Source organism: Polypterus senegalus, chromosome 17 (genome assembly GCF_016835505.1).
Source record: "Polypterus senegalus isolate Bchr_013 chromosome 17, ASM1683550v1, whole genome shotgun sequence".
NCBI classification, from domain to species: Eukaryota; Metazoa; Chordata; class Cladistia; order Polypteriformes; family Polypteridae; genus Polypterus; species Polypterus senegalus.
The window spans coordinates 529,842-554,278 of NC_053170.1; the positions used below are offsets into that span (position 1 = coordinate 529,842).

The 24,437-nt window shown below is 55.5% G+C and overlaps 1 protein-coding gene across 2 annotated transcripts; it reads left to right on the forward strand.

Moving 5' to 3' along the window:
* Window positions 1-4,774: 4,774 nt before the first annotated feature.
* On the forward strand, window positions 4,775-12,223 carry dcakd (dephospho-CoA kinase domain containing). 2 transcript variants are annotated; one of them, XM_039740822.1, is made up of 6 exons: window positions 4,775-5,597; window positions 6,836-7,002; window positions 9,343-9,459; window positions 10,777-10,980; window positions 11,209-11,296; window positions 11,736-12,223. In XM_039740822.1, exons 1-6 carry the CDS (start codon window positions 5,233-5,235, stop codon window positions 12,019-12,021), a joined length of 1,227 nt encoding a protein of 408 aa, XP_039596756.1. In that variant the 5' UTR covers window positions 4,775-5,232; the 3' UTR covers window positions 12,022-12,223. The 2 variants fall into 2 exon arrangements, with proteins under 2 accessions (XP_039596756.1, XP_039596757.1); XM_039740823.1 differs by lacking the exon at window positions 6,836-7,002 and having other exon boundaries at window positions 5,510-5,597.
* Window positions 12,224-24,437: the final 12,214 nt, after the last annotated feature.

Here is a 24,437-nt window from a genome sequence, read left to right on the forward strand (position 1 = left end):
TGTTTTGTCCTGCACTGTCACCTTATAACAAGGTGGAGGTTTTTGTTTCACACGAGTTTACCTGTTTTAACCAAATTGTGACACCACGTGTGACAAGAGTGCAGGCACAAAACACCACCTGACGTCTTAAGGCAAAATCCCGGAGCTGGGTGCGATGCCCAGTGACGCATTTTAGAAAATCTTCTCCTCTTCAGAGCCAAGGCAGGGGATACCAGGTAAGTGACATTAACAAACGGGTGACATGTGCCAAAGCCAACCACAGCCAGCCACTCCCGGCTCATGCAATCCTCACACGAGGGTCCGCAGTGACCGACACCGAAGAGTCAAAGGATACACTTGCTGCTGTCGTAGGTCGCTGGCGCCGCCGCCCCGCTCTCCTCCGGGTCCTCCTCTTCAGTGCCAGGGTTAAAGAAGACATTGGCAGAAGTGACTAATGAGTGGGGCGAGCACAGAAAGTCTGGCCCAGCCTTACCCAATGAGGGGCTTCCATCTCCAGAACAGCTCAACACAATCCGCTCCCACCCCTCTGGCCCAGGCGGGGTAGTACCCCCTCCCAGAAGTGTGTCTGAGCAGATGCCCACCTGCTGCCCAATACAATATGAGCCGCCATGCCCTGGGCTGGGCACTCACTACACGACAACTGCGAGACAAACACAGAAGGGACGAGTGACAAGATGACTACTGGGGCCCGGAAAAGAAACCCTTTGATGACGAGTACACCATGCCAAGCAGGGCATGGCCCACCGTCACTGAAGGCTAGGCTCAGAGGGGCAGCACCGCCTCTTCGCTTTGGTCAAGGCTGAGGCAGGTGGCCAGCAGCAGGAGTGACCTTCACCAAAGAGCCCACCCAACAGCAGCTGTCCAGCTCCACTGCAGAGGTTGAGTGGCGCACCGCTCAGAAATGACCTTCTTTGTGCCCGTTGGTGGGCTGGCAGAGGTAAAATGAATCCCATGTTTTCATAAGAAAACGGATAACAAAATTCCTGGGGACCCAAACTGAACAACATGTCCATTTGGGGAAAAACTCGGGCGCCCGGTCATATGCCCACATTGTCCCAAAATGTACCCCATGCCCAAGATATTGTTAAAGCACTTCTTGAAAACCCTGAGCTTTTCAACTGAAGATTGCCCCGTGCCATCCCACTCATTGACCACCCCGATGCCTCTTCACTCCTCTACCACTTCTGAAGTCACCTCAAGGACGAGGCCTGCCATCACCCAGTGCCACCTCAAGCAATTTAAACTTGTGCCAACTGTCACAAAGCTGTCGTTGGGCTGTGGTGACACAGATGTCATTAGATTAGAAAACAAAATGAAAAGCTGGATAAACGGGTGGTCTGTCAGCAGAGGGGTCCCAAATGCTTGCGACTGCAACGAGGCCCGACACTCGAGGAAGAGGAACGCTGCAGGAGCCACATGAGCATCACCAGTGGGGGCCGTCGTGGACGTGCGTCTGGACAGGTGCCCCCAAAAGTCAGCCTTCTGCTATGGCGGCCGTTCTAGATGTGTGCGCCCCCTGCTGGGCACATCTCTGAAAATACAAGCGGGGCAAGTAACAAAACACAAAAATAGGGGGCATCAAAGACCCTGGACAGGCTGGGTGCCGAAACGGAGCCGAGGACGCAGCCCCTCACTGAACTCCAGGGGTCACACTTTGTAATGCTCACTCAAATGAAGTGACGCCAATTTGTCTGTGGCGCTAAAGCAGCGGGGTGAAGAGTGAAGGGGCACCCATCCCCAAGGGCTCGGCCCACCACCGGCAGAACTGGCGAAGCACCATCTGAACGGCAGCACAAAAACCAAAACGGGACGATTCAGAGAGCACCTGCCCGCCATGCCCTCCTACACGGGACAGCGGTGACCACAAAGTCCACCCTTAACTATGTGGCACTACACCCAGCGATGGCACACGGTCTGGAGCTGGAACAGACCACCGCAAGCGGGTCCTCAGGCCTACACCCACCACCGGCTCAGGGAGGCTTAAAGGATATTCCTCTTCATCCGTCACGTTGGCATACTGGGCAAGCAGGGCCGCCTTCCTCAATTTCTCATCTTCGGATGCCTCCTTCTGCTTCACCACGATCTGCGCCTGCTTCTCGATCAAACTGGCGATGGCCTGCACTTCAGCTGCAATCAGACAGATGGCACAAGTTAGGAGTGCGAGCAGCGACGATCGGGCCAAAGAGGAACTGCCAGCGGGCACACGCATGACATGATCTGCCACGCCAGGGGTGTGGGCTACAAAACGTCCAAGGCATGGCAGCCTGTGAGTGGGGCAGGCAGCTCCGCCCGGGTAACAGGGGATGCCAGGAGTGTGGCATCGCTCAGTGTGGACCACCTCAGCGGCACAACCATCTGATTGAGTGACGTGGCAAAGGTGACGTCCATCGTTTGAGCTCCAGCTCTCCCTTTTCACCTGCGCTTCTTGTGGGGTCTTCCCTGGGCACCAAATTTATGGCTGGCATTTTCTGAGAAATGTGAGGTTGTTTTTTAGGTGAATCAAGGAACGCATCAAGTGACAAGTGACAAGCAAATGCAATGTATCAAGTGTGTGGGCCACCGAGTCACACGCAACGGGACGGCTTTAGCATATCTAGTGAAGTGAAACGTCACCACAAGCTAGCACAGAGCTGTCCCACCGGGACCCCCACGTTGTGAAACTAAAAGGCCACCAGAGGCCGAGGCAAGCCCACCATATTCGAGAAGGGCAATTTAGGGGGGAGAAACGGCACGTCAGCTAAAAGACGGCGGCCTGGCAGGGGGCGCCAATTGGACAGCCTGCCTCTGGGGGTCTGCACTTTCCATGTCACAGTCCAAAAACTGCTTACAAGTGCACGGTGATCGGCTTCGGCATCACTGCAGGGGGGCAAGGATGGGGCCATTCGGCCCACCATGGCCGACCAGACCTAGTCACCCAATTCCTCCAAAGCAAAATCAAGTCAAGACGTGAAGGGTCCTAAAGCCCACCACACGACTTGGCGCCTTACTTTGTAACGTTTGTGCCAAATGAACCCTAAAAAGGTTTCCGGCTGTGCCCCCCGTTGGACCAGAGCCCTCCGCAAGCCCAGGGGTTAGGCACGGGTGCCGGGATTAGCGGGTGGTCCGAATGCAGGGGGGCGGAAGGCCCAGGCAGACTCAAAACAGGACAATAAGAAGTTAGGAGAAAGTGAATGATTCAAGGTGGGCATCCAACGGGCTTCACAAGGATCCCAGGTTGGCAGGTGCATGTGGGTGCGAGACCCTCGCTGCTTGTGGAGAGTGGACATGGCGAGGGGAGTCCTGATGAGGCCCATGTCTGGGGACACGGACTGGCAGGGACCTTGGCACAGGGGCACTGCGGCTTAGCAATTTGCCAGACCCGCTGTGAGGTCAAACGATACGTGTGGTCAGTCAGCCACGGGGGCTCAAACTGCATGGCGTCTCAGGGTCCAAGGAGTGACCCCAAACCTAATTTGAGAACTTGTGAGAACGTGGATGAAGCACACAAGACGTACCGTCCTTCTCGTCGCTCTTGGTGGTCCCGTGGGCGCTGCTTAAGGCCCACTGGTTGATGATTTCCTTGCAGACGTCTTCCAGGGCATCTTCCTCCTGAAAAGACAAAAACGTTAGTCATGGAGGCTCCTTCAAAACTCGCCCAGGGGGCTCACACTGCACCCTCACGGGGGGCCTGGTCTGCGATGAAATGTCACTCATCTCCCCGTTGTGTTTCCAGCAAGAACCAGTAAGGTGCGCCAGTCTGACCCCCACTCTTCGTAAATCACATCAAATCGACTTATGAGAGACCCTCAAGCCCCGCCGCCCACCACACTACTTGCTCACTTGTTCCTTATGTCCGTACTTCCCAACGTTTGTGCGAACTCCAAGTTTCCAAAGGGGTGGTCCTGTTGACCCCATTTTAAAGTCACAGACACGACCTGCTGGTCCCACTCCTCCAATCTCCACTTGCTTTCAACTGGGAGCCCGTCACGCACCCCTCGAAAATGAAACCCACACAGACCCCTGGGACTCTGACTGGCCACTTTGGCAACAACGCATTTCCTGAAATGAGCTTTCCATTCATCCTCCGCTTTGGAAGTTGGCAAACGGATGAAAAACGTGTGTGGGGGGCTAAAACTGCCCACATTTTTAATGGATCATTGGCTTTCCTTGAGCCCTACAAACACCACCAACTAGCGATCAGCCACATGCCAATCTGGCGTGGCACGGCGCACAACGATAAACTGCTATCACTGACGTGGGTGCCAGCCTTGGGGTCACCCTCCTCTGGACCCCCTAGCCAGGCCTCACCTGTGCCCTCACCTGTGCCCTTGATGCCGTCGTCCCACAGCGACGTTTAAGTCTAAAAGTCAGAGCAGCAGGCACCAAAGGTCACCTACCAAACTGGACCTCAACTTGGTCAGGAGATAATGGGGGGCACAGATGACGGGAGAATGGGGCGAGACCCTCCATTACCTTTTCTGGTCTCCACCAATGCCAAGAGATTCCAGTGTAGTTAGTAAGCTGGTAAATTGTACAGATGACGCTAAAACTGGGGCACTTGGGGCAGCAAAACAACAGGTGGTGACCTGGACACACGTGGAAAAGTGCGACACGCCACGTCACGTCCAAACACACATCAGGAGCCGCCGTTTAGGGGGGCACAAGGGTCTCCAAGTGAAATCTAAAGAGGCAAATCAAATGAGAGATGACATCATGAATGTCACGTCCTGCTCGGACCACATCTGGAGGTGCAGCGTGCGGGCCACCAACCAGGAGCATCACGGGACTGAAGACCACGTGCTAGCGGGACAGCCGCCGTTTACTCTGCGCGGAGGGGACCTCGTCCTGCTCTTCTAAACCTTCACCGGGGTCGAATGGCGGACATGAAGGAGACGGAGGCCTCTCGAGCTCTCGAACAAACTGCCAAGGCGTGCAGGGGCCGCAGAAACTTCGGAGAAGTTGGGACAGCCGGGCTTGGGGCACCGATGACCAGCGACATGTGGACGGGATGGCGGCGGCCACCCCCTCCGCTCGCTTGGCCCATTCCTTTGACTTGTACGGTACACGTCAGGGCGGCGCTATGTAACCCGAACATCCTGCGGGCCCCGCGTCACTTCTCCCGAGGGTCCTTGCCAATCTCAGCAGCGCGCGCGCGCGCGCCCTCCCTCTTCACGGGCAGCTCCATGTTTGGGGTTGAAGCCCCTCGCTCTGCCTCAGCCGCCCTCCGCGTGCCCCTCGAAAACAAAACATGCCATGCCATGCCACTCGTGCCACCCGAGGAGCGAAAGAGACCCTCCAACGAGACACCTGGGCGGCCTGCGGGAGCGAAGCTCGGGCCCGACTCTGAGCGGCAGACACTCACCAGGAACGGTGACAGGATGTCCCGCAGCGCACTCGTCGTGTCCCCGTCGCCGTCATCGTCCTCCTCTTCCCGCAGGACGCCCAGTATGTAAGCCGCATACACGTCGCCGTCCACATCCAGCGAGTCGAGCCTCCGCACCAGCCAGCCGTCGAAGTTGCCGGGCGCGGCCATCTTGGCTCTGTGGGGTCCTCGTAGGCGGTGCGTGCCGAAGGCGGCTGTCTGCGGCGAGCGCCTGTGTGCAGAGAAGAGCGCGGCGGTGAGTAGCGGGACACGCCCCTGCACTGGGGCTTCAAAACGGGGGTCTTCGGAGGGAGCGGGGGTGGCCGGCGCGATTGGTGGCTATTTGGGAACGCTAGAATGGCATCCGAGTGCTACTGCCGCCCAGGCGGGACGCTTTCCGCTCTTCTTGATGCGACGCGGCGCTTGAGTTCAGCAGCCCGATGACTGGCGACAAGCCGCCGCCCGATTCTGCCCCCCACCCGTCCGACCCTCCGCCTTCAGCGGCATTTCTAGCATGAAGGAACCGGGTGCCTGTGAATGTATATAGGCGGGTTCAAATCCGCCATTGACTCGGTAGGGTGGCCTGAACATAGACATATATAGACAGACGCCGCATACACTCAGCTGCCCAGTCGACACGATACGTCACCGCGTCCGCCATATTGCGAGTGGCAGAAGTGCCATTTAAAGTAATAGAGGCAGACGTGGAAACCGGGAATTCTAATGAAAAAACAATAACGTTTAAAACAGTATCGTTTACATACCGCAGACTTTGGCGAATCGTTAAAGTGCAATTATTTATCCATTTATACAGTAATAATGGCACTTATTAAATAATTATTGTTAAGTCATTCCTCCCATATAAGTAACATTTCTCGGACTGCCTTCTTCCATCTCTGACACATTCCCAGACTTTACGTAAGACAGTAGTGAAGTATCGGTCAATGCCCGAGTCACCTCACGTCTAGATTACTGTAATGCTCTTCTAGCTGGCATCCCGCTGTGAACGTTTAAAGCTGGCACTCCTCTCCTCCTCAGCACCACACGTCAGACTCGGTGCTCTGGGAGTCGAGCGTCTCTCCTGGCGCTCCTCGACTCGGGAATTCTCTTCCCTCTCATATCCGTCAGCTCGACTCAATAACACGTTTTCAACTGCCCTCTGAACTTCTCTCTTCAAACTGGCACTGCCAGTTATCTGTGTTTGTCTGCTGATTATTGATTTTGGTTTATTATTCTCTTGTTTTAATTTTACTAATTTTATCGTAAGGTGACCTTGAGGGCTAAGAAAGGCGCCTATTAAATAAAATGTGTTGTTATTAATTATTGAGACGTCTGAAAGTCAAACAGTAAGATTGCAGCTGGCCGTCTGGTCTTTCTTCTGACAGTGAAGTCAAACACTCGGTGACAAAAGGACCAATTTTATTGGATACAAATTAATAATCATTTCTCAAGTCATTTCTCACACACACAGTGTGGTCACTTAATTATCTACAGGATGGCATCTCAAATCCTCCACACAGATTCAGTCTGCCAATGTGGTGCCACCTTAGTTGATGGCCATCGATGTCAAACTGTGTCTCCTCGATGTCTGAGCCGATCTCAGCCGAACAAACTGACTGACCACCGAGACGCCGAGCGCTGGCCCTCATGTCGCCTGGCAGGTAAGACGCTCAGCTACTGTGACCACCTTGACTGGACCCTCCTTTGGTTTTTAAGGTGAGCGACTGGTAGCTTTGATCACCAGACTAGCATGGCACACGTCCCAGGACAGCTTTCTCCAAATCCCGTCTCAGGGCTGCCTGACCTCCCGAGTTTGTGAAATGTGACCCGCTGACATCATCGACACAGTTGGTGGCTCAATACGTTGTCTGGAGGCTCACTTGGGCACATGAGTGCACTGCTTTGCTAGCTTAGCCAGGCGTAGCTAAAGTTCAGATTATTAAACTTGAGTTTCTGACGGGCAGACGTAACCACAGCGATTGTTCAGCCGTACCCATGAAGTGGACTCCCCGGGCTCGGGTTTGGAGTGCCAGCGGTTTGCAGAATCCCAAGCAGCACGTCGTCCATTACTTGACTGCACAGCAGTGCCACTCGCAGTATGGTGGCGACGCTGAGGTACGAGGCTGCCGGGCATGCGCCGTCTAGTAATTCTGCGTCTATGGGCCTGAAGCCCACCAAGTGTGACGTGGGTCTTGGAGCAAAGAGCACAGGGAAGAGAAAGTGATTCGCCGGCGGGCAGAGTGGAGTGGAGGAGGCAGAGAGACCCCCCAAATAAAGTGGAAAACGCTTTTGAAGAACAAGAATTGATCTCCTTGTTTACTTAGGTGGTCATTTGCCCACCACCCCTCACCTCACTTTCCTTTGAAGTGAAATTCAGACTTCCATTCCCTGTACCCCAATGAGAGACCCTCTGAAGTATGGTGCAGCACTGAGACCCCTTAGCGTGGCACACGTCTGCCTTTGAATCAGTCCAGAGAGTCCAAGAGACGTGCCAGACTGAGGAGCACTGGTGCCATTGACTGAATGGCGCTTTCCCAGGATTCGTCCTATTGGCAGTTCCTGATGCTTTTTGTAGCTCCTCCCCTAGGGCGTGTACATTTCATTTTTGTGGGTGGAGCTCAGGCGCTGGATTTTGCAGATTGGCTGACCTCAAGCACTTTGACTTTGGAGAGTTCTTTGTGAGGATGGTGTGCCACGCCATGTGCCACATCAAAGTACTAAGTGGGGCTCCCCGTGAACCCCCGAGTGCGGCACACCTGGCACAGCATCGCTCTATTTTGCACGTGGCATATCTTGAATAACGGCCACAGTTACCACTGTGTGGTGGGAACACAACACAAGAAAGCGGCCAGGGACCACCGGTGGGGTCAGGGTCTTCGTTGTACAGGAACCATTGGTTCCTGTGGCGGGAAGGCTTCTCAAGTGGTCAAGTAGAGTGTAGCCCTGTGGCCCCCTAGTGACCTCTGTGACAAACGGGGTCACCACTGAGTCATGTGACCTGCCAGTGCTCTCGCTCTTGAGGGGCTGTGTGGCACTTTGGGACCAGGTGTACTTTTTTCGAAATTCCAGGTTTGTCACTTCAGTTCCCAGATGTGTGACAAGCGAGACAAGGACATTTGGCCCATCAGTGTCATTCTGGCTGGCTAATGAGCTTGGCTATGGGTCTGAGCGGGTCACGCCACCCACCAGCACTCACACTCAGATCGAGACCACCTGACCGTCTGCAGTGCCGTTTCAGAGACCAGGGCGGCTCAAAGTGCTCAAGAGAGAGAAAAAGAAAAAGCGCAGGTACAGAACAGAGAGGGCACAAATGGAAGAGAAGCCACCGTCCCACTGCCAGTGCAGGGTGGCAAACACCCAGAGCCACCATCAAGCACAGAGCAGTGAGCAGCCCTTGAGGGGAGGGGGTGGGTCAGGCCCCCCCATGCCAGGTATGTAAATCTGTGTAGATGTGGCGCCTTTCGTTCAGATGCCAGTTACTTGTCACAGAGTGCTGGGTGGGATGCCACACTGCTGAGTAGTGGCATCATCTGGGAGGGGAGGAAGGGAGGGTGCAGAAGGCCTAGTGGGATGACTGCTGTGCCTCGGAGGGTGAGGGTACAGTGTCACTGCTGGTCTCTAGTGCCCATCTCTCTGTCCAAGTGTTGCCCAGTCTGGTTGGCAGTGTGGTGACCAGCCTTGGCATTTTCTTCTAACAAATCCCCCATATGAAGCATCACACTGGGCTGCTGCCAACATATTGAGGGCATCAACATCCCATTTCTCTTTTTTATGCCACTAGTGTTTCGTGGGACAGCTGGGTGGGCACCACAGGAAAGGCACTGAGATGTCAAGTAAAGGTCAGGAGGGGCCGGGCAGTGCCCATGGGTAGGTTCAGTCGAGCAAGCAGGCAGAGCAGAGTGAGGGAGGCCCTCTGAGTGTCATGGCCAGCCGCCTGCGTTTTCATTGCCAGTGACGGGGGGGCCGTGGCACTGACCCCCTCTTACCTCCTGTTCTTACAGGCACCATGTTCCTGGTGGGGCTGACTGGGGGCATCGGCTCCGGGAAGAGCACCGTGTCAGCTATGCTGTGCCAGCTGGGATGCCCAGTCATTGATGCGGACCTCATTGCCAGGGAAGGTATGTAAGTTACGCTGCAATCCGTCAACATGGGACGGACCACCGGGGGTCCTAAGGGGTCCGAGTTCACTGGTTGTGGTTTAGAAGATGGCACTCGGACCTCCCAGGTTGACAGAGTACAGGGGCTGAGGGTCTGTGCCCATCAAGTGTTTGAGCCGTTGTCGTCCTGAGCCCCGTGTCCCGCTGTGCCCACCAGTTCTTATTGAACTCCTCAGCTCCCTGATTTGGGACATTCTGGACATTTCTGAAAGTTTGACCTTGAAAAGCACCCTGAGGTGATGGTCTGTGTGTCTGATGGATGGCATCATGGTGTGCCACTATTCAGGGTGGTGTTGGGCTGCTTGCTGTCACCTGAGATGATGCCACATGACGTCACCGTGCCGTCTCTTCCTTTTTGGTTTCAAAGGCTTTTTACTTGGCGCAGTCCTTGGCGTCGCCTTTGGCTTTTTGCTCCTGTGCCCTTCCTATCATCATTGGGTCCAAGTATGCTGGCATGACAGTCAGTGCCATGTTGTCATTTTGTGGCTGGCCATGGCTGTCATGCAATTCCAGAAATTTAAAAATTGAACTGCTTGGCAGAAAGTTGTTGGGAATGGGCATGATCTGGGCAAATGCCCTAAAGTCCTAGATGGTGGACCTGAACAAAGTGTAACCATGGCATGGGCTGCAGGGACCCGCTTTGAGTGCTAGTTGGCACACACTTTCTGCCAGTCATTTTTTTAATCTTTCACTTGGGTACCAGGCATTGCCAGTCTTTCTTTTTTCCAGGCCTTGGTTTATTTCTTGCCCTTTGGCATTTTGAACTTGTGTCGCCTCTGTCATGTTAGCCAATGCTTAGTAAATGCCAGTCACTGTTGGCAGGAATCTTTTATACCAGCCCGCCACTGTCTTTACTGGCCAGAGGGCACTGTCTCACTCCCCGTCAGACTAAGCTGTCCACAGTTGGCATTGATGGTGATGTTTTGTGGTCACTGTCCGTCTGTCCACCCACCCGCCTGTCCTGCCCTCAGTCTTTCAGTTGTCTGTCCATCTGTGTGCCCGCCTGTCTCCCAGCACCGTTTTTTGCTGTTTTTTCTCTCCTCTCTGAGGTGTGGCACCGTGCCACATTGGTTAATGCTACTGGCTCATAGATGAAGTGCCCTGGGTTCAAATCTTGGCCCACAGTTTTTCCCTGGTACTCTGCAGGTGGGATGTGCTGTGGCATACTGGCACCCCATCCAGTGTTGGTTCCTGTCTTGCCACCCTAGACTGGATTACATGCTGTCCTTTGCGCCCACACTGCCCCTTTAACCCCACTCTTTTTTTTTTCTCTGCCAGTGGTCCTGCCCGGCAGAGCTGCCCACACCCTCATTGTGCAGCACTTTGGCACAGAGATCCTGCTGCCCACTGGTGAGATCAACCGGGAGATGCTGGGTAGCCTGATCTTCTCAAACCCAGAAAAGTGCCGCCTGCTCAACTCCATCACCCATCCTGAGATCCGGAAGGCCATGCTGTGGCAGATCTTCAAGTATTTCCTCCTGGGTAAGCTGACCTGCTGTCTCTCTGTGCCCGGGCACCCTCACTGCCACTTCACGGTCAGTAGGAGGTGTCACACCCAGGCCCAGCACATCACATGGGCGTCAACTGAGGTCAGTCGGGTTGCTCGCCCCCTGGCGCAAGGAGACTGCTGTTCAGTGATGAGAGGCCGTATGTGCCCGTAGTATGGTGGGCAGGCTGGCATACTGACGCTGCCTCTCTTCTGTGTTGTAGGCCACCGCTATGTCATCCTGGATGTGCCCCTGCTCTTTGAGACCCGGGGGCTGACGCGCTTCCTCAAGCACATCGTGGTGGTCTACAGGTGATTGCACTTCTTTGGCTTGGGGGTCCTTGGAAAGCAGCTGATGCCTGGCACAGTTAGGAATGTGGGCGGGCATATGAAGGGAACAGCATCTCAGAGATGCCAGGCAGGCTTCATGTCTTTAGGTGGTAGAAGTGTAAGAAATGCCAACTCGATGAAAGGTTTAAGCCCAGCAAGCAAACCCCCCAAATACCCTTAGTACCCATAAATGCCATAGACACAAGGAGGAGCATGCCAGCGTTCGGACTCCTCCTCTGCCAGCTAACCTTGAATACGCTGCCATCTGTCTGCAGTCAAAGGGCCTTAAAGGACATGGCACCAGAACTCAAGGGTGGTAAGAAGCCCGGGTGTCATTTGGATAAGGAGGGGGCACCAATGCACGTGTGCCAGGGAGCACACAAGCGGCCATCTGCTGATTCTGTGTTCTTATTGTTCACAGCGACCCGGACACGCAGCTCTCACGACTCATGAAGAGGGATGGCATCACGCGGGCACAGGCTGAGCAGCGCATTGCTGCCCAGCTGCCACTCAAGGACAAGCGACGTCTGGCAGACCACGTGATTGAGAACTCAGGTGGGCGTGACAACACCCAGCGGCAGGTCCTGTGTCTACATGCCAAGCTAGAGCGCTCCTGGGACTTCCTGGCACTGCGGGCAGTGGTCCTGGCCATGGTCACGGGGCTGGGTGGGCTCCTCGTGCTCCTTGTGAAGCAGATGGCACACTGAGGCATGCATCCTCTTTGGACAGTCGAAGGCCTGATGCCTGGCAGGGTTAGGGTACAGTGCCCACTCTGAGTTTCTGCCAGTGTTTTAAACTGGCACACTGCTGGGCATCTGGAGGCTTCGTTTGATTTTTAACTGACGTCGCGCTCTTTTTATCAGTTTTTAAACCGAGTGTGTTAATAAAGTGCACCACCCTGGGCACCGCCGTGGTCTCTGGTGGTCAGTCATTAGCAGCCAGGCAGTGCCACAAAGTTTGTGGGCTGTGGCATCTTCATCATTTTCCACTTCTCCCAGCATTCCTATCTAACCTGACCTGTGACTCATTACTGTCGTGGCTGTGGACCTTCGGGCAGCCTGGTGCCATCTGAACGAGGCCAACGATGCCCTGATGTGAACCACAAGATGCACCTTTGGTTGTGTGGATTGTGAGATGCCAGTGCTGAGGTGGGCCACAGACCAAGTGCCAGGACTGATGGGCAGAACTTCAAGCTGGTTATTGAAGGAGGGGGCATGTGATGTGCCAGGAAAAAAAGTCACAATGCCAAATGGCGACATCTGCCAAGTAGGTGCACTCGGGGTTCCAGCAGTGCCCCCTGCCTGGTGCTAGTGGAAGAGTGGCATAAAAACATGACCTGAAGGGTGCCCTACCCCGTCAGCCTCTAATGTATGTGGCCTTGACCACCAGCAGGTGCCACTGGGTTAATCAGTCCACTCCACGTGGGCACCCAGCAATTGGCAGCACGAAGAACCTCAATCCTTTAGCATCCTACATTCTCTTTTGTCACCAGCAGGGGGCAGCCTCGATTCACACAAAGAACACCTTAGCACAGCACCTCCGTTAAAAAAGGGTGATCCCCAGCAGAGGGCACGGCGCCCTTCACCTCCCCAGAGCCAGCAGCGGGCAGTACGTTCATCTGTCCACCTCCAAACCAGGGGACCTTGCCCGGGAGCCAGCGACGGATTGGTAGAGCCGATTTGCAGTCAAAGGTGTTGGCAGCAGTGTGATGAATGACAGCAGTGACCCCATAAGCCCCCTGTGTTCTCAGATACTATACAGTTACGTGTTGGGGCTCGGAGTGGCCAGCAGAGGGCAGCATCTCCACAGCAACGGAGCATGTGCAGGCAAGAAGGTCTGCCATCCCACCCACTGATATGTAGGCTTCTGATCGGCCAGTACACCTCGGCACAAAGTTCTCTGCCTGGCACCCCACACTCGCCAGCACAGGGCATCACATCCATCGTACACGCAGCCCAGCAGGGCCAGTTCGTCTATCTGTCCACTCCCAAACAGCCTACCCAAGCAGTCTTTGGTGCATGCCAGGAGCCAGCGCCGGGTAGGCAGAGTGGGCACACTCCATTGTCAAACCAGTTTAAAATCAGCAGGGCTGGCAAAATTCCAGTTTGGGGATGGCATACCCAGAGAGATGGCCGAGCAGGGGCACAGAGAACATGCAGACGCCACGCAGGCAGGCAGGGCAATAAATGACAAATCCGGTATGATCTGCCAGCAGAGGCCACCATCGCCAAGAAAAGGTGCCTGAACTCCCTAAGGCCACCTCACAAAGCCTGGCAGAAAAGCCTGGCAGAAAAGCCTGGCAGAAAAGCCTGGCACAGAGCGGCAACTGACCCACCAACCTGCAGGCTCCTGATGCGCCAGCAGAGGGCAGCATCCTCCCGCTTGTCCTCGCCAGTAACTCAGGACTCCCAGCAGGGGGCGACATGTCCTCAGTAACGACCGCCCGCCGCTTCATTACCGTGATTGACGTGGGCTGTAAAGGTCAGCCGACAGGGGCCGGTAAATTAGACAGCGCGCTGCTTTCGGTCAGGCGCACGCTTGGATGATGAGAAGTAATGGCTGCCCCAACCGACCCGCACCCCCTCCCCCCAACCGTCCACGCGCGCGGGCACGAGCACGCACACATCGCCGAGTCGACGTCCGTGGCGGGTCAGGGACCTCCAGTGACTCACCGGTGCGAGGGGGCGACATGAGGCTTTCAAGGTGAGTCACTTTATTGGAGATGGCAGCTTCTGGCTCTGGTCATTTGAAGGGACGGACGCACATGCGCAGGCAACACTGGGACAAGGCAGGAGCCAACCCTGAAAGGGGCACCACGTGGGCTCCCAGGGTTTGAGCCTGGCACAGTAAGGGTCCGCTTCACCTTCGGCACTTAAAAACAATGAAAAAGCAAAGCGCGTGGGTGAATGGCGCCATATGAGGGGCGGGGCGCCGATCAAAGCGGCACGTGAGCAGCCTGCCTGTGAAGAAAGGCGCTATAAAGACGAAGCACTCGGTCGGAGCCCTCGAGGAGGTCCTGCGCTGCACTCAGACGGCCTATAGATGGCAGCACAGGCTCGTGTGTGGCGGACCCAGCCGAGAGAACCGCCTTGTATGGCTAGTGTGCTTGAACCCAAACTCTGCAGGAGTCACACGCGACACCTCTCAGGTGGTCCAGTGGCTGAGACTGGCATGAAAGACCACCTACTGTGTGCGACCAGTTGAATGTGTGCTTGCGTGTCCCTGTGTATCTATGTCTCTGTGTACCCAGGTGTCCCTCAGTGTGTCCCTTTGTGTCCCCTGGTATACTGACAGACCCCTTCAGTGCTCACTCCTCTGTATGTACGTCTGCGAGTGAGCACATGGGTGTGGCCTTATGTATGCCCCAGGTGTCTCTGTGCCAGCTGAGCCACACACAGTGGCGGTGCCCAGTGGGTCAGAACCTTTGTCATTAGTGCAGTAGCAGTGCAGTAGCCTGCTGTCTCAAAGCGAGGTGCCCCCTGGTGGTCACTCTGTTTTTTTTTTTATTCTTTTCTGTCCTATATCCTAGTTCACGGGGGAGTTAATGGACTGCCAACGAGTGGCGGCTGGATGGTGTGTGCCAAGGTTTGGCTCACCAAGGGTTAAAGTGCCTGTTTGTGGGGTGGCACATCCGCTCGCGCTGCCTCTTGCTGCGGGTCGCCAGTCCTATTTTTATCGGACGCTGGCAGATTGATGTGATGTGACTGTCGCCAGGAGGCAGGAGGGGGTGGGCAGTGGCAGGCAGGCCTGGCGTCTTGTCTTCTCTTTCCTAAGCCCAGGGCTTCAAGTGCCAACGTCCTCCTCCCGCAGTCATCATGCCCACTTCAAAGGCTTACCAAGCTTGAACTCTTCTTGGGCTTCTGCTTGGCTTGCCAGGCTCCAGGGGGGGTCTGTGGGGGGCCTGTCACCTGATCTGTAAGACGCTATATGAAGTGCCACTTTGTCTGTCCCCCAAGTGAGTGACAGGCCACAGCACATCGGTGGTGCTTGCTCGCCGTGATTAATGCACAGGGGGCTCTCGTCCTTCGGCGCCTTGTCACAACTCTCCTGCCTGCCGTTTTAATCTGCCGTCCTCGGCGGCCTGAAATGAGAAACGTGACCCTGAATACAGAGAGCCGCAATCATGAGGGGGCCGCGGCGTGGTGATGGATGGAGGGAGAGCGAGTGAGTGCCATCTGCTGGCAGGCCGGGGCCGCCTGCCCGCCCTGGGGTATCGATGTTGTGCAGCCGGTGCTCCCCCTTACTCAATGTGCTGGACGTTGGCACCTTCCCTGCCATGATGAGCGGGTACACACAGCATCATGTAGTGCCTTTGGCACAGTGGCATCGGCATGTGCTGTGTGGCACATTTTGTGACGAGTCATTTCTCCAGGTTTGACCTTTGCACTTCTCAGGCAGCCCTCATCGCAGCAGCACAAGTTCCACCGGTGTCCACTGGGGTGTGCCCTGGAGCTTCCTTTAATGGTGGCCATTCAGCTGGCAGAGATGAATATGGATGGCCCGGGCGCTTGGCGCTGTTCTGATGCCTATCTCTCTGCCGCTCTCACACTCGGTCTCTCCAAGAGCGGCGAGTGAAATGTCAGCGATAAGATCCTGAGCGAGATTTCGACAGACACGGTGGACAAAAGCGGCGGGCACAATGCCTCCGCAGTGAGAGCCACCCTGGGCTCCGGCGGCTCGCGACTCTGTCAGCGGTAGGGAGGGTCACAGGGAGCGCCCACCACAGGAGAGAGCGTCCGAGTGGAAGGCCCTCGGTTCTGTGCCAGCTTCGATGCACTGACCGCCACTTGATTCAGCTGATCTGGCAGACACCCACCGCGCTCTCCGGCACTTTCTGTGGGGTCTTCTTCTTGGGGTCTCACAGCATTTCCTATTATTCCTTGTTTTCAGATTTCTTGAAGGGCTGCCGTGTGACTCAGCAAGAGGCAATTTGTTTCCCATGGTCAGCAGCAAAACGGGCATCAAGGGCATCACACTTTAACATGGTAATGGGGGCCACAATAGCACCCCCTAGTGATGGCACCTGCATGGTAACACCCCAGGACAAGGCGGTGCAGCTCTGTGTGTGTGGTTAAACAGCTGTGCCCAGCAGGAGGTGCTACACTTGTGCTTGGCATGTGTCCTATAGGAGGTGCACTTGTACCCAGTAAGTGCCACACATGTGCCAAGCATGTCTTCAATAGGTGCCCCATTTGTACCCAACTTGTATCCAGTAGACAGCGAACTAGTGCCCATTATTTGTTGAATAAGTGCCCAGTAAGTGTTCAGTGTGCCCACTATGTATCCAGTAGTGGTTTAGTAAGTGGTGCACTTGTGCCCAGGATATGTACAGACTGGGAGGGTCACCTCTGCCCAATGTGTATCCAGCTCAGTTGGCTCTGAGGATTAGGTGCCCACCACAGTGACTTGCAGAGCCTGTAAAACTCACTTTGACATTGGCGCATCGTAATGAAACGACTGGCATGTTTAGGTAGCGCTGAAGGAAATCGGCTCAGCGTCCATCGAGCGCCCGGCTAATTGGCTTTGTGGTCAACTTAAAAGCCAATTTCCATGTTCCCTACAAAGCCGGCTGTCTAATTAGGAGGAATTAAGACAAATGTCTGCGCCCGCGCGATCAATGGCCGTCCAATAGCTGCCACGTCCCTGTAAACTGTGCTCTTTCGCCAGCGCCGTTGGCATCGATTTCTCTCCTAACAATGGAGACCTCGATGAAAGTGACGTCTGTGGGTGTTTGTGGTCCTTCTGTCATGGTTTGGGGTGCCACGCCGGCCTCTGGCCATGGTGCCCATCCAGCCTGTGCCACTAGGGGGCTTCGTGAGTGGGTCGATGAGCACTTGCAAGTCCAGTCACGTAGTGCGGCGCCCAGCCCTCGTGTTTGCTTAGTCGATGAGTGTGAGACAGAAAAGAGGAAGGCTCCGAGGGACCAGCTGGCGAGGGCACCCAGAGCTGCCCGAGAAAGGCACTATATGCGGGACTGACAGGCCAACGCTGGCACCTATCGTCAAGCGCTGTTTGCTTTCAGATGTTGTCCATCTGTTCGTTTTCTGCAATTTACCAAAATCTAATTTCAAGTCACCCCCTGCCAATCCCAGCACAGCTGAGCAAACAGAAGCTTCTGGCGCAGGGACGCCCTGCAGGACGAGCCTCAGCGCCCGCCGCTCCCGAGTAAGCAGCTGGAGGGTCTTTATTACCGTGCTGAAGCCAGCCGAGGGACAGGCAGACTGGCAGACGGACAGACAACGGCAGCGGGTGAGTGCCCACTGGCAGCACCAGCTCTGACAATGACGTGATGACAGAGAAGCCAGCAGAGCAAGAGAGTGTCCTGCAGTGACCCGGTCAGCACTGGGGTGACCCTGCCAGGACCAAAGTCCATGAGGCCTTCAGAACGTGGCATTGTGCCAACTTACTTGGGTGGCACCTGATCCCGTCAGCGCATTACGGCCTGTGGATCTCGCCATTCCGTGAATTCCAAACATCCCTGGACCTGCCCGTTGTGCCCTGATGTCCAGCACAGGGTCTGCTCCTGCCAGCATCGCGGGTCCAGCCTCACGCTGAGCCTGTAAAGCCCAAGCAGCCCTTGGGTTTGCCCACCTGGCCTGCAACTATGCCAAGGCGCAGTCTTCTCCTGTCACTCCCACGTGTCACCTGGCTTGACCACTTTCAACGGCTCATGACACTCGGATCCAGAGGTGCCTGATCCTGCCAGGACTGCCCACCCACCTGCCACTTCTCCTCTTTAGAGTTTGGTCCTGCCGGCCTGACCTAATGCCAGTCTGACCCCTCCAGACCCCAATTCTCGTAGCGCGCCATGCTCAGAGTCCAAGGCCTTTGGGATGCCTGATCCTGTCAGGGACTAATGGCCTTCAGCTCCAGTGCCCAGTGGCACTCTCACGACTTGGTACCCTGCCACATTACCTTGTAGTGCCTGCTCCTGTCAGCACTGTATGGCCCGATGTTCCTGTGGTTCCCCCCTGCAGAGAGCCTGATCCTGCGCCATCTTGTAAAGCCCAATGTCCTTCCGCCTCATCTCACAGGCTGAACCTGCCGTCTTTAGATGCCCTGCCCTGTACCCTCTGGCACACTTTTGAGATTTTTGTTGCTGCTCCAGAAGGTTGCGCCCATCTGCACTGCGGTTTGATCGGTGACCCCTATGGTGGAAAGACTCACCTGCAGGCTCCGCCTTGACTCCTGGACCGCCTGGTATCAGAGTGGGCAGCAGCAGCCACAGGGTCCAGGCGGGCAGAGCAGTGTGCTGTGGGTAGAGCGCTGTCTTGTCTTTATCATCCTCCTCCTCTCCCTGACTCCCTCTGCCTCTTGACCCCTTGGCCAAGTGTGCCGTGGACCCCGTGGCACGGCTGTTCTGCTCAGTGCCCGGCTCCCCCGCTGCCGTTTTCTTTAGCCGCCGTGTGACGCCCTCCACTTGACCCGATTCTTCCGGGGTCGTGCAGCCTGATTTCTTTTCTTCTCGATGCCCACTTTCTCCACCGGAGACCTTGTGGCCCGCGCAGCTGAGCGTGAGACATTCCATTGTGCCAGCTGACCGCGTTGACCGCCTTTCTGTTTCCGACCGAACAAGGCAACGAAATGAGGATTCGGTGACCTCTGACCCCCTAATGACAGCTGCCTGGCTGTGGACGAGTAGCTATCGTGGCATTCCAGAAGTTTCGGAGAGCAGCCATTGGCGCACTGGGAGACGGGCTCATTCTGCCACTTTGGACTAAGCTGGCAGGAGAAGGGCATGGCGTGGGAGGGAGAGGCGGAATCGGATTGGAGTCCCGGCTTTCGTCTCGCCTTTGCCATTTTGCGGCTCGTTGCCTTTGTTGTCTTGTCACCGGCATAGGGACTCGTCACTCGTGGGCGCGAGCCTCAGTTAAGCTCTTTAGAGAGGTGCAAATCTCCTCAGGCGGCCGTAAGCTGCTTGCTGGGATCCGAGTGCGAGGCTGGCAGCAAAATCTGCTTGAAGCGATTAAGCCAGGTGGACGGAGCCAAAGCGAGCTGCGCCTCCCCCGCGCCCCCCCTTTGCCCGCACTGCTTTGAACCCTGAACCCGAGCGCCAGCCAAGACCCAGAGCTGCAGAGTCGGGAGAAAGAACCGTGAAGGGGAGGTGCCCCCGAGGGTGGGTGCCACGCTCCAGAAGGGGCCCTGGCAGGCCTGCACCGGCCTGGTCTCACCTGGAGTTTTAATTTGTCCCACCAGTGCCAGATCTGGGGAGATGGGAACTGGTGGGCAGCCTTGAAGTGCGCCGCCTGCCACTCTGACCACCTGTTTGTCAATCTCCATAAAACAGAAACTCTGGGGGCTCTGCAGCACAACTCAAATGCTGAATCCCGCCGACTACACCATCACTCTTGATTGGCATCAGGGCGCCTTGCTAAGTGCCATGCGCTCATTCTGATACTACTGTTGTGCCACCCACACCGTCCACCATCTTTCTGCTTCACAATGACGTGAACCTCGCCAGGCAGGGGATGCTGGGAGTTTTGAGACGAGGGGCCTGCTGTCGGGCTGGTGGTCTCCTCGCCATCCTCCCTCCTTCCCAGTGGTTGATTCTTACCTGACGGCGCCCTCCCTGCTGGCTCGGCAGGAGGAGGAAGAGGAGGAGGACGTGTCTGTGACATGTGCGGTGGCTGCGGTCCGCTCTCTGCTGCTCGCTCTTCTCGTTTACAAGTTGACCCCGAGGGCCCGCAGGCCTCATCCCCACCGGTCAGCGTCTCCGCGCTTCACTGCGTCCCCAGATGTGACACCGAGCCGCAGCGCCTCCGTGTTCTCAGCAAGCAGCGTCGTCACATGTCAGCGCTGACAGGAGGAATGACAAGCGGGCCGGGCGCCTGGGCACTGAGCAGCAGGCTGCTGCTGACCCCTGGGGGTCCGTGGAGGGGGGAGGTGCCTTGTTAAGTCTGGACCTCTCCGGTCAGTCCGATGAGGAGCAGGTGGTCTTTGCTGATTTAAACACAAGGCCTTCAGACCCCCTCGTCTGCTTGTTTATATAGCGCCTTTCACCATCCATTTATGTTCAAGCACTAGCACGAAATCCAATCAAAGAGACCCCCAGGTGGCACCGTTAAGGGGTTCTTGACCACTTCTGGGACATTCTTGAGCTGTTCCTCAGAGAGGGAATTTATTTGTGCCTCCCGTCTGAGATGTTTTAAGACGTCACTTACCCAAAGGGCTTCTGGGAGGCAGCCGATTAGTCAAGTGGTGTTGACCCCCCAATTAAGGAGCCCGAAAAGCAGAGGTACGTGACAGGCGCCCAGCATCAGTACGACGAGAGTGGACAAGGCGCTGACCGCCTTGAACTGGCCCGACTCCCTCCACCCGCTGATCCTGCCGACTACGCCAGTGATTTACCCAAAGAGGCCCGGGTTTCTTTGTACTCGACATCTGGGCACCTTCTGCTACAGTCTGTTGTGGACGGGCGCACCTCACTGACCTTTCATGCCCCCCATCTTAGACTACTGCAGCGCCAGCTGACTGTCTAAGTGGCTACAAAAGCCATCAGTGGAATGTGCCAACCGACATGCCATCCACTCCCTGTCAGCTCACAGACTCCTCCTCTGAACTTGGTGTCCAACGTCGCAGGTCTGCACTCCTCCTGTTGACACTCACTTGCTGCTCTGGCACCTTTCTGGGCAGACATTTGTCATGTGAGCCCCCCACTGCACTCCTCTTGTGGAGGCTCGTTCAGGTCCCCAGTCCACACTAGGGAGGCGCTCCTCTCTCTCACAAGATGCCAAGTGAACTCGTCGCCACACTCCCCTTGTTGAGTGTCACTCTGTCCTGCGACTCCTCGTCTTCTTTCCTCCTCTATAATGGTATGCCCAACGAGCCCCCCGCTGCACTCCTCTTGCTGCCTCATTTCAGGTCTCTGTAACTCCTCTTTGTTTTCTGCCCATGAACTCCATGCCACATTCCTCTTGTTGGTCTTCCTCCTCCGGTGCTGAGTGTTGTGCACTCTTGTTGAGCCTATGAGTCTGTCAGTGGCATAGGTGGACGTGCCACAGCACAAGTGGGCTTCTCACGGTGCCACTCACAAGGTGGCAACGCTCCGTCTGCAACCAGCTAGTCAGGCCAAAAAGGAGAAGAAGCAGGTGCCCCACAGTTCAGAAGATGCAAGGCGCTATATAACTTGGAGACGTGTGGTCTGGAGGTGCTGAGGAAATGTGGCATATGAGTGCAGGAGAAAGTTCTCAGCTCCTGCTAGTGGTGCCAGTCGAGAGAGCTGGGAGAGATGCTTAGCGCGCCCGGCCGAGTTGCGTGGCCTCATTATTCATCTGTTTGATGCCAGTGTCTTCATAAATGTGAGGCTGCCAATTAATTTGAGTCTGCAGAGGATAAGGAGAGCGCCAGCCAGCGCTGGTCACTTCTCAGACACAGCAGTCCACATGTCACAATGCTGTGGAGCTCCTTCACCTCCTGGGGGCGCTCTTGGGAATGAGTATAGAGTCACAGCTGGCCCAACCGCTGGGGATGGCGCAATGCCCGATGTGCTGGCACTCTTGCCCACTTGTGGAGCTGCGTGCTGTGTTCAGTTGCACTGATGTCACAAAACCAGAAAGTGGACAGGGGCTGTCCAATCAGTAAGGTCAATGAGGAATAGGGGTGAAGACCCCCAGCTTAAGCAGATGACTGGCTGGCACCTGGCATCTCTTCCAGAGCTGGCCCTGCCTTGTACCAGGTGCTGCCTCTCTCTTCAGATAATGGATGGTTGCTGGAATGCCCACTAGATGGCACCCATGATAAAAACTTGTAGGGTTTGCCATTAATCAGAGGTATTCACAAAAAGGGCACAGCTGGACGTGGCAGGGCACACACAGCCTCTGCCAATCTCAGGTACTGCAGCATCAGGGAGTGTTCTTATATAGTGCCTTTCACAGCCATTTTAATCTTTTTCCAGGGTCTAAGTCCTTTTTATTTGTGCAGCATAGGACAGAATGAGGAGGTGCCAGTTACGATGCCATCTTATTGAACTCCAGGACCAGTGCCCGCTGAGTAAAGATTGCCCAGGCTGTAGAAAAGCAGCAAGTGAACGCCTGTGCGTCTGGCCACTCGAGTCAATGACAAACTGGGAGTGGACATTTGGGATTTCTGAGGGCCACACTGCCATGTCACCTGATGGCTCACCTGTGACCTTGCGTGGATGTCGAGGCCCTGTGACCAGGGCAGGTCTGAGGACACGGCAGGCAGGCAGGCATGCAGGAGACATTTGAATTCCTGGACTTATTTCTAGTAGGACTGACTCCTGTGACGCGGCGCTCACTGGATGTTCAAACTGTTCTTTATAAGCCGCCAGTTAATCCAAAATGCGGCTGCAAGAATTATTACAAGAACGAGAAAATACGAACACACAACTCCAGGCCTCGCACCCTCACACTGGCGCCCGGTTAAGTTTAGGGCAGATTTCAAAATCCTCCTTTTAACCTCTAAAGCCTTAAATGGCGGAGGACCAGCTTACTGGTCTGAACTTCTCGTGACTTACAAACCTGAGCGCACAGTAAGATCTCAAGATGCCGCTCTGCTTAGGATTCCAAGGATTAATAAAATAACAGCAGGAGGTCGAGCTTTTAGTCACAGGACCCCCTAAACTGTGGGGTGGTCTGCCTGCTACTAGAAGAGATGCCCCTTCGGTCACATGACTCACCACTTCAGTTCAGCACACCCTGCCTAGAGCTGCTGATTAGCTGTGCAGACTGTCATTAGCACTACAACACAAGTCACATGACAGTTAGAATGTGTCACTAACCCTCACCTGTTCTGTTTCTATACCTGGTGCCAGCGCCCACCTGCCAAGTTGTTCTGCCCGCCTAAGCAGGATCAGAGGCGTCGTCGGTAGTGGGGTCCTTTCATCGGATTGGCTGGCCCAGCACTGACTCAGCTGTGGAATTGGCCAATAGGGGGAGGCAGCTTGATGGCCGAGGTCTCCAGGACTCCCGGAACAAATCCAAATCCTATTATGGGATGTCATCTCCTGTTAAATTCTGCTCCGTAGTTGTAATATTTTTATTCTTATACTGTATTGAGGATTTGTTCTGTTCCGTGTGTTGTATTGACCCCCCTTGTTTTTGACACCCACTGCCTGCCCAGCCTACCTGGTAAGGGGGTCTTCTTCCATTTTTTTTCCCTACTGGGGTTTTTTTTGGGGAATTTTTCTTTGTCTTCTTAGAGACTCAAGGCTGGGGGGCTGTTAAAACCCACTGCGGCCCTCCTTGTGTGATTTTGGGCTACACAGCAAATAAATTGCATTGTATTGTATAATTTGTATCGAAACGAGAAAAGCTGCAACAGAAAACCGAGCAGCAAATCCACCGAACGACAGCAGCAGCCCCCCTGAGTCAGGCGGCTGAAGTGTGAAAGTCTAAAAGCTTTTCTTTGTCCGCGTAGACAGAGCCCCCCCGTCCCAGGTGGGTAAGCCACTCACCAAGAGCCTCTGAAGGCCGAATGGCCGGCAAGTGGGTGGGCTGCATTGAGACAGGAAGGAGCCCGGCTCCGATCGAGCTGGCACTGTCACCCCCGAGCTTCAAAGACTGACGCCCTGTGGGCCACCGACATGCAAATGAACTGGTGGATTTGCCATGAAAGGCGCTATATGATGATCACCCCCATCCAGTGCCCACCTTGCGGTCCGCTAACGGCTCGTCTTCTAGCTGGTGCCTGCCATGTGGCATTCTCTCCTCTTTTTCCATTCATTGCCTTTCTTTCTTTTTCGCTGTGACATTTTCTCAGCTCTTCTTCTTTTTCTTTTCTTTTTCTCCTAACAGATCTCAGCGTTCTGACAAGGGGGAGGCTGTGTGATCTTCTAACAACGAGCCCCCCCAAACCCCTCGGGAGTCGCTCGGCGATTCTCCGCCAGATACGCCGAAATGTCACCTCGCCGGCTCCGCGGCCGCGCGCTTATACACTCCGCCTGGCCGAGGGTGGGCTTATAGCGCCTTGTAGCCCCAGAGTGACCACATGTGTGAATGTGTGTGTGCCGCACCTTTGAGAAGTGGTCGAGTGGCACTGCGCACAGTGGCTTTGGAGGGCACAAGGCTGGGAGCTTGCGGTTTGGAAGCCCGAGATGGTGAGCGGTGCCAGTGTCCGGTGTCCTCCGCGCGATCCCACGAGGCGCTCGTCTGTCCAGCCGTGT

Excerpts from the sequence above, each read along its gene's own strand:
- dcakd (XM_039740822.1), top strand. The coding sequence starts at position 5,233 with ATGCCATGCCACTCGTGCCACCCGAGGAGCGAAAGAGACCCTCCAACG. Across the intron at positions 5,598-6,835 it reads GTGCAGAGAAGAGCGCGGCG|GATGGCATCTCAAATCCTCC; the intron begins GTGAGTAGCGGG and ends AATTATCTACAG. Across the intron at positions 7,003-9,342 it reads GCCCTCATGTCGCCTGGCAG|GCACCATGTTCCTGGTGGGG; the intron begins GTAAGACGCTCA and ends CTGTTCTTACAG.